Source organism: Carex rostrata, chromosome 10, assembly GCF_964058835.1.
Source record: "Carex rostrata chromosome 10, lpCarRost1.2, whole genome shotgun sequence".
NCBI classification, from domain to species: domain Eukaryota; kingdom Viridiplantae; phylum Streptophyta; class Magnoliopsida; order Poales; family Cyperaceae; genus Carex; species Carex rostrata.
This window is the reverse complement of record NC_135927.1, coordinates 10,743,454-10,752,567: the sequence shown is the minus strand read 5'-3', so window position 1 is coordinate 10,752,567 and position 9,114 is coordinate 10,743,454. Positions and strand designations below refer to the sequence as shown.

The following is a 9,114-nucleotide window of genomic DNA, read 5'->3' as shown; positions in this document are numbered from 1 at the left end:
TTCCATAAATTGGACAACCAGTTAAAGTTATTTGCTTATGAGAAACGTAACTTACTGACTCGCTACACATTTTACTTCTTATAACCCGCTACATAAAACCTGAACACCCAAGTCCCAAGTCCCAACGACTGGGTACTTTTCCTGTTCACCTAATGTGAGGACTTCAAGAAAGAAAAAAAAATTGGTCAAAAGAGTGAGTGTGATAGTTATTATTTGTCTACCTCGTTTCTTCTGGAATAACTATCCCTGTTTCCTTATTCTCAATTTTCTCTGGTGGGTCACCTTCTCTATCAGACATATTAAATCAGTCTTATATACCTTGGTACCATAATATGAATAAGTTAGATGTGCATCATTACTTCTTCCCCAAAACTTACCACCCCATTTCCCTCTCTCTCTCTCTCCATCTGAGATGGAAGAATATGCCAAGGAAGCACCAAGAACGGAATGCAAAGCATTTTACACGCCAGAGAGGATTTGTTGGAGGTAAATTGTTTGAATTATATTATAGTATGTTAAGTTCTCAATAAGTAAAGCATTAACCATTGTTGTTATTTTCTTCTTATTTTTCCTGATTTTATTCAGAGTACCAAATGTGCATGCAGACATAATGAATGTTTCACCTCGTCTATCATATTACAATCCTGTAAGTTACTGTACTTGTTTATATATTTTGCAAGTTTAGAGTGCTACATGTGAAAAACTCCAATAAAATTTATTCTTTCAGTTATGAGGAACAAAGATTTTACTTAGGACCCAAGTATCTGTCATTTGTTCAGATATTGGGCAACAATACTCCTCGTAATTCATTTTCTTTAAAATGATATTAAATTTCTTCTTTAAGGATAGGTGGTGGTTCAGACAATAAGTATAAAACATGTATCAGACCTAATAAGAGAAAAAAATAACAAAGGAAATTATTATATGCAATTTTTTCGATATTTTGACAAATATGCTCTCTTGTTCCCAACAAATATTCCTTGTTGGAGTTGACATCCTCTCAAGGACCTAAATTGCCTCTTATATAAATCCAAACCAATTGTGATGTTGAGATCAGCGCTAGCACATATCTTGAATGCAAATGCACAGCTTGGATTAACCTTTTAGCAATGATTACTTGAGAGAAATCAAATTCTTGATGTTCATAGAATACATAAAACTGATCGAGATGAACCTGAGGTTTACAAAGTTAATTTTGAAATGCATAGAGCAGTTCTTATATTTTTTTTTTATAGGGCAGTTCTTATATATTTTTTAACTAACAATTAGAATTTGAAACATGAAGCAGACAATAAACCTTGAGAGAAGGCTAAATGGACAAAACTCACCAAAAATAGAAGAGGTTATTTCGAGATGTGACTCGTGCAGTTCGATTGATTCCCAATCAGAAATTGAACAAAAAGCACCAGGCCATCCCGTGCAGGTATCCGTATACATACCCGATTGGTTCCTCATCTGTTTCAATTCTATTCAAATGCTTCTGTATTTTTTTTTGCATGTAAACTAATTATGGGTAATGTAACTGTCCCTCAGTTGCAAAAGTTAACAATCAAATAGTCACTGATACAATGAGCACATCTATGCTGAACTCGTTTAAATAGTAATCTAATACTGAACTATTGGATTTTAAGAGACTAAATTGAAGGCCATTTTGTGTATTCATGCAGACTGTGCCAGCATTAATCAATGAGATATCAGTTCTCGAGACGGAAGTTGTGCTTCTAGAAAGGCACCTGCTATCTCTGTACCGCACTGCTTTCAGTCAATTTCTATCCAGTTCATATTACAGTTCTCCAATTAGAGAAGAAAACCGAATTTACAGTAATAATGGGCTAAAATTTGATGAAGCACCGAAACTAACTTCTGAGGTTACCTCCAGTAGCAGCACAAACAGATATTCTCCAGTGACCACATCAAGTCCTACCAATGTACATTTTACTATTCTACATTTAACTTCACAATAAAAAAGTTCAAAGTTGTCTGTTTTTGTTCTGTAGCAATAACTCTTTGTTGTATCTTATGAAGGATTCATCTTGAGTTTTTGACTGTTTAGTTTTGTACAAGAATCAATAAATACCATGATATACAAGACTGACATTTTTCTTACAGAGGCTACATATTTTTTATTTTTTAGTAAAGGTAAAATGGATATTTTATAAATTTAAAATGAGTTTTAATATAGAAAAGCAATAAAATGGATAGATTTGTGAGTTTTTGAAATTTAGAAGGGTAAATATGATATTATGAACTTTAGAGGGGGGAAATACATAATTTCAAAAATTTTGAGGGGTATATGTGAAATTTTCCTTATAGAAGAATCAATGGTTACCATAATATACTAGCACCAGTACCAGACATGATGTAATACAGTAACGAAAGATTGAATCCATAAGGTTTAATTTGCTAGAATTATCTGTGCAAGGCTACCAGCACCAACTGGCACAGGAACTTACTAATATGACTCTTTGAATTAAAAAAAATAGCAGGAAATATCAGAAGTATCAGAATCAACTTCTGTAAACCAAACCCTTGTCAGCGATCTAGAAGCTTCATTTCCTGATGATACCCCAACAAATCCTAGCAAACTCTCCCAAGACATCCTTAAATGCGCATCATCGATTTATTGCAAATTAGGAAAAAAATTACAGGACCAGGAAATAAACCCTTTGGCTTCTTCTTCATCCACTGAATCAGAGCCTTCTTCAAGCACATCTTCTTTGAATGATCAGCGTGTAAACAACAGCTGGAGCCCAAACGTTGAGTTTGTTACAGATGTAAATAGCCCAGGCATGGAAAATGTTGTAATTTCGGAGATGAGTATCAATTCTGACAAATTCTCGCATGCTTCTAAAATGCTGGAGATTCTCAGGTAAAAGTCCATTCAATTAAGGGATTTATATCTCGGGACATATTTGGTAGCTTTTTTATCAAATATATCTTTTGAAAAAGCATATTTTCTGCATAGGTCCCTCATAACATGTCTTAGGAACATAGACCCAAGAGAGATGGAAGATGAAGAAAAACTCTCCTTTTGGATTAATATCCACAATGCCCTAGTAATGCATGTAAGAAAACAATATTTCTCTTTCTGGTGCATGCTTTAATTTGTATATATATTTTATATGTTACACATTATGCGCAGGCATTGTTAGCTTATGGACTCCAAGATAATAAAGTGAAAAGAACTTACTTAGTCATACAGGTAAACAGTACTTCTTTTGTTCTTCTTTCATTATTGTTGGCATTTCGCCTTGGTACTGGCTTTGGCCAGTATCAGTTGCGCCTCTGTAAATGCACTCATCTTATTTTTAACTTGCGAATTGAGGATATCAAAGGGCAAATTTGGGTGGAAAAATTTAGTTTTATGCTGGGACCTAGCAAAAGCATAGTTGTATATTTTAGTGAAATGATTTACATGGGCTGGAATCAATAACAAGGAAACTAGAAAGGAAAAAATTGGGACCTGTTTGAACTCAATTTGAAAACAATAGGGGAAAATTTGCAAAATTGGGGGAAAGGGTATCATTTGGACTTTTGTGCTTATTGTACACCAGCAATTAAGTACTGTGAGAACTTGGCAATAATTGTTCAAACATTATCAAATTTGTTAAAATACAGTGCATAAGATTATGTTGTGACTTAACATTCAGGCAGCATATGACGTTGGAGGAAAATCAATCAATGCGCACACAATTCGCACAAAAATTCTTGGATGTGAATCCAACTGCCAATCAAAGGTGCTTTCAGTTACACAAAAATGTTAATTCTCATAAAAATTAATTAATTAGACCTTGTGTATAAATTTCTAATATTCGTCTTATCTTGTTCAATGTGTGATGCAGTTAATATTTTCACTTCTGTCACCCGCAAAAAGGTTTGTGAAGGGACAGAAAAGGCATCCTTACGCTCTCAGTAAGCACGAGCCGCTCTGCCATTTTGCACTTTGCACAGGAGCTTCCTCAGATCCTATGGTCTGTCTAACATGATCTGTTGGAATTAACTGCAATTAAAGAAGCATAAAAAAAGTATAATAAATAATTAATTGGTATATTTTTTTCTCTCAATTGTTCAAATAGATAAGATTATACACATCCCAAGATGTTTATGAGGAGTTGGAGAGTGCAAAATGCAATTACATACGAGAAAATGTCATAATTAGTGACAAAGGCAAGATTGCACTGCCAAGAGTACTTCACTGCTATGCAAAAGATGCATCCTTTGAGTTGAGAGATATAATAGATATGGTGTGTAAATGCTTACATGAACCAATGAGGATGTCCTTGGAAAGCTGCCTGACAAAAAAGCCTGAGAAATGTGTGGAATGGCTGCCTTTCAAGACAAATTTTAGATATGTAGTGCATGGTGCTTTGGCAACTAGATAGAAATCTATATATAAAGGGGAATATAAGATGTAAAATTTGTGGGTTGTTTTGGAATAGTGTTTAGATTTCTTATGAAAGAAAAAAAGAAGAAAAAAAAAGAAGGAATAACGAAGCATCCATTGTATTATATATACACGATGCTATTTGGGATACATTCGTTTGAAAGGTATAAGAAAGATAGAGCTATCATTTATTTATTATTATTACATTTTTTGTGAAAAAGTCATCTATGTTTTGCTTGGGGCTGTAAGATCAACTAAAGATATACTACACTTGAACCCCGAGATTTAGCTTATTAATTAATCGTTCTACGCTTTTTCCGCACGACAATTATACTAAAATAGTGGTAAGAATTGTTTACAAATTTTTATTCAGAAAGAAAATGGAAACTCCATTTAAAAAAAAAAAATCAAAGTTGATATTAACTATAGAACAAATCAAGAAATTAAGGAACCTAAAATAGCAACTACAGCTAAACAAGCAAAAATCCCCCTGTAACTGCATCATTAAAATGCACCATTTACAAAAGCATTTATAATATTCATCACATCACTAAGAGTGCCATCACTTGCAAAGCAAGGAAGCAAATTAACTTGTATAAGGAACAGTACTTGGTTTCAGACCTCTCTCAATCATCAAATCATGCAACTTACGAGCTTCTCTGCTTTGACCTTGTTTGCAAAGTGAACCCAAAAATGCTCCATAACTATAATCATAGGCCAAAAACCCTCGCTCAACCAACTCCCTGAAAACATTAAATGCCTCTTTCCAGTAACCTAACATGGATAGCCCATGTATAACACTATTGTATGTAACAAGAGTTGGTGTGACACCTTTCTGAAGCATTATCTGAAGAAAATTCACAGCTTTCTCAGCTTCACCTTTCTTGCATTGTCCATCTATAAGAGTGCTATAGATCACAACATCAGGCTCACACCCTTTAGACATCATCTCATGTAAAAAATACACGGCTTTCTCAATTTCACCTTTCTTACATAGTCCATCTATAAGAGTGTTATAGGTCACGACATCAGGCTCACATCCTTTAGACATCATGTCATGTAAAAAATCCACGGCTTTCTCAGTTTCACCTTTTTTACATAGTCCATCTATAATTGTGCTATAGGTCACGACATCAGGCTCACACTCTTTAGACATCATCTCATGTAGAAAATTCACTGCTTTCTCAGTTTCGCCTTTTTTACATAGTCCATCTATAAGAATGATATAGGTCACGACATCAAGCTGGCACCCTTTAGACGTCATGCCATGTAGAAAATCCATGGCTTTCTCAGTTTCACCTTTTTTACAAAGTCCATCTATAAGAGTGTTATAGGTCACGACATCAGGCTCGTGCCCTTTAGATATCATGTAATGTAGAAAACCCATTGCAATCTCAATTTCACCTTTCTTGCACAACCCATCTATAAGAGTGTTATAGATTACGATGTTAGGCTCAAACCCTTTAGAAATCATGTCATGTAAACAATCCACAGCTTTACCAATTTGACCATTCTTGTATAGTCCATTTATAAGAGTGCTGTAGATCACGATATCTGGCACTTTCCCTTTAGACATCATGCCATGTAGAAAATCCATAGCTTTCTCAATTTCACCATTCTTGCATAATCCGCATATAAGAGTGTTGTAGGTCGTGACATTTGGCTCTTTCCCTTTAGACATCATGTCATGTAGAAAATCCACAGCTTTCTCAATTTCACCATTCTGGCATAATCCACGTATAAGAGTGTTATAGGTCACGACATCAGGTTCTCGCCCTTTAGACATCATGTCATGTAGAAAATCCATGGCCTTCTCAATTTCTCCTTTCTTGCACAACTTATCTATAAGAATGTTATACGAGACCACATTGGGTGCACATCCCATCTTAGTCATTTTATCGAGCACTATAATTGCAGCCTCATCAATTCTATTCTCCCAACATAGGCTTTTCAGTATCGGACTGAAGACAATGGCATTAGTTTTGCGGCCCTCTTTGAGAAACCGTCCCAGAAAACCAAACAATAGGCCAACCTGATTCGTTCTGGCACAGCAGTCCATCAAGATTGCGTATGTATAATAATTAGGACTGATTCCTTCGGCTTGTATCAAGCGGCCGAAGAGGGAAAAGACGGGGTTTTCTGTGGCGGCTTTGGTGCGAACCAAGGCAGCAAATAGCTGATTGAATTGATAGATGGAGGGTGGAGGGTTATGGGCAGCCGACAGTTGGTCAAACAAGTCAAGCACCTCTTGGGTAGAAATGTCATATGGATTTGAGTGCTGCCATCTCTTCTCCTTCTGCTGTTTCCCCTTCCCAAAGAGGCAGCGAACATTGGGTAGAAATTGGTATCGGGATTGGGATTGGGATTGGGATTGGGATTGGGATTGGGATTGGGATCGGGATTGAGATTGAGATTTGGATTGGGAAGTTGAAGGTGAAGAGAAGGGGGGAAGAGACGACATACGCAGCATTGTATTATTTTATCTAATATTTTTACCACAGGCTACTGCATTCAGAAATATCACATAATCAACAATTTACCACAACTGGGATGAACGGAGCATTGGAAGAAAAAGCAAATCAACAAACTAGAAGATCGTAAAACAGAGATAAAAGGGGAAAATAAAACAAACCGAAAAGCGAGACCGGAGAGAATATTGATTTGATTTCGCGCTTTCTTCCCCTTTTCCGATCAGAGTGTTGAAGTGTCAGAGACGGAGGAGTTTGCTTCACTGGAGAGGAGGATTAGCATGTTCGGAACTTCGGATGTTAAGCAGAATCTATGAATATCATAAAATAGAGAAGAGGGATCAAAATGCCTCTATTTTTTATTTTTTGTGCCTCCATCATGCCGAAATTTTTATTAATAGGAAATATAATAAATAAATATCCAAATTGAAGAACGCTTTTGGATTTTTTTGAGATATAGGGAAAACGCGATGATTAATCACGGCCTCTGACCGTTATGGTTTATCACGGACAGGATTAGCGATGTTAATCACTGTACTTATTAATTAACTAAAAAAAAAATAAAAAAAAAATAATCCTGGCCGTGATTGATAATCACGGACAGAAATTGCCTATGAAGTAACATCATTTGCCTATAGTTTGCTTGGCCGTGATTGATAATCACGGACATAATTTTTTTTTTTTTTTTTTTTTTTTTTTTTTTTTTTTTTAAAGTTAATATGTGTGATTAGCATCGCTAATCCTGTCCGTGATAAACCATAACGACCAGAGGCCGTGATTAATCATCGCGTTTTCCCTATATCTCGAAAAAATCCAAAAGCGTTCTTCAATTTGGATATTTATTTATTATATTTCCTATTAATAAAAATTTCGGCTCCATCATGTCTCTATTTTTAAAAATTTTAATAACTCAAAATTTAAATTTTAAAATTCAAAATAAAACTGTTGAATATGAACTACATCATTTTATCTATGCATGTGTAAAAAATTATGACATTTCAACTTTGTTTTGATTGTCATCTTGAGCTTGTAAAAATTTATATTAATGTGGATAATTTCTAGACATTAATTTTTTAACTTATTGATTCACATAAAAACAAAATCAAAATGTGATAATTTTTTATGAGCACATAGAGAAAATAACATAGATCACATCTAACGGTTTTATTTTGACGTTTAAGTTTTAAAATTTGAGTTATTTAAGTTTTTAAAAATAGAGGCATAATCGAGACACAAAAAATGGAGGCATTTGAACCCTCCTCCATAAATGATTAATTATAGGAATATGCTGGAATGAGTATTTTTTTTTATGAGTAAGGCTTGAATTTTTTTTTTTTTTATGAGTAAGGCTTGAATGCTATGGATAGGGATAGCAATGAGCTGAGTCCATAGATATTTTGTCAAATTCAAGTCTAGTCTGTTTGTTAAAAACTAATAGTCTGCTTTTCTGATCTAATCTAACAGGCTTGAAAATTTAGGCTCGGTCCGTCCATGGGCTTTCCCATCATTTCTGCGCTTGCCTATGCCTGCCTGTCTATGCCACTGGGCTGCCTTACTCGGCCCGACTCGACCTGCCTGATCCCATCCAACAGCAATATATACAATCAAGTAATACACCAAATTTTAATTTAAAACTAAAATACTATACAAACAAATACAAACAATATACAAACAATGCAAATACCATTGAAATCTATACACACAAATACAAACTGTGCCACTAAAATCCATACAAATACACAATAGAAATTACCACTAAATCCATAAAAATACAAGCAGTGCACAATCAAATTACACAAAATAGAATTTAACATACTTTAACACCAAATGACATAGTTTAACACTAAATAACATAGTTTTAACACTCAAATAAATTACACAAGAACATTCTCTTATGCAATCAGCTCAATGCCGCATAATTTGACGTTGTTTTTCTTTCTCTAATATAGAAGACATCTAACAAAATCACAAGGTTCTATTTATTAATTAATTCCAATAGCCTTATAGATCCAAGTTCTATTTATTCTATTAATTCAAAAAAGAGGTAACTGCTTGCAACTTGCAAGTTGACCTTATGTACCAACTACATGATGAAACATAGATATGAATGCAATAAAAATTAAATAAACCAACAAATTATAAAGTTTAATGGACCCAGAATTTGACAGGTATGAATGTTGCAAATTGACATGTATCATATTCTGTATATAACATGAAAGGAACTCACAAATAGCAAGAACTTGACAGATCTCAAGTAGGGGT

General features: G+C 34.5%; 2 protein-coding genes across 4 annotated transcripts; one reads left to right on the top strand and one right to left on the bottom strand.

Moving 5' to 3' along the window:
• The first annotated feature begins 269 nt into the window (after window positions 1-269).
• LOC144560489 (uncharacterized) lies at window positions 270-4,655 on the top strand. Of its 3 annotated transcripts, none has more exons than XM_078309704.1 (10): window positions 270-486; window positions 586-646; window positions 1,286-1,423; window positions 1,668-1,928; window positions 2,487-2,869; window positions 2,966-3,065; window positions 3,143-3,202; window positions 3,651-3,737; window positions 3,843-3,971; window positions 4,077-4,655. In XM_078309704.1, exons 1-10 carry the CDS (start codon window positions 413-415, stop codon window positions 4,380-4,382), a joined length of 1,599 nt encoding a protein of 532 aa, XP_078165830.1. In that variant the 5' UTR covers window positions 270-412; the 3' UTR covers window positions 4,383-4,655. The 3 variants fall into 3 exon arrangements, with proteins under 3 accessions (XP_078165830.1, XP_078165828.1, XP_078165829.1); XM_078309702.1 differs by having other exon boundaries at window positions 2,484-2,869; XM_078309703.1 differs by having other exon boundaries at window positions 271-486; window positions 1,289-1,423; window positions 2,484-2,869.
• Window positions 4,656-4,712: 57 nt separating this feature from the next.
• LOC144560487 (uncharacterized) lies at window positions 4,713-7,139 on the bottom strand. Its single transcript, XM_078309700.1, has 2 exons — window positions 7,017-7,139; window positions 4,713-6,889 (listed from the first exon to the last, which is right to left on the bottom strand). Exon 2 carries the CDS (start codon window positions 6,852-6,854, stop codon window positions 4,971-4,973), a length of 1,884 nt encoding a protein of 627 aa, XP_078165826.1. The 5' UTR covers window positions 6,855-6,889; window positions 7,017-7,139; the 3' UTR covers window positions 4,713-4,970.
• Between the last annotated feature and the right edge of the window lie 1,975 nt (window positions 7,140-9,114).

Coding starts and splice junctions, on each gene's coding strand:
- LOC144560489 (XM_078309702.1), top strand. CDS start 413: ATGGAAGAATATGCCAAGGAAGCACCAAGAACGGAATGCAAAGCATTT. Junction 2,870..2,965: donor AAAATGCTGGAGATTCTCAG/GTAAAAGTCCAT, acceptor TTTTCTGCATAG/GTCCCTCATAACATGTCTTA. Junction 3,066..3,142: donor ACAATGCCCTAGTAATGCAT/GTAAGAAAACAA, acceptor CATTATGCGCAG/GCATTGTTAGCTTATGGACT.
- LOC144560487 (XM_078309700.1), bottom strand. CDS start 6,854: ATGCTGCGTATGTCGTCTCTTCCCCCCTTCTCTTCACCTTCAACTTCC.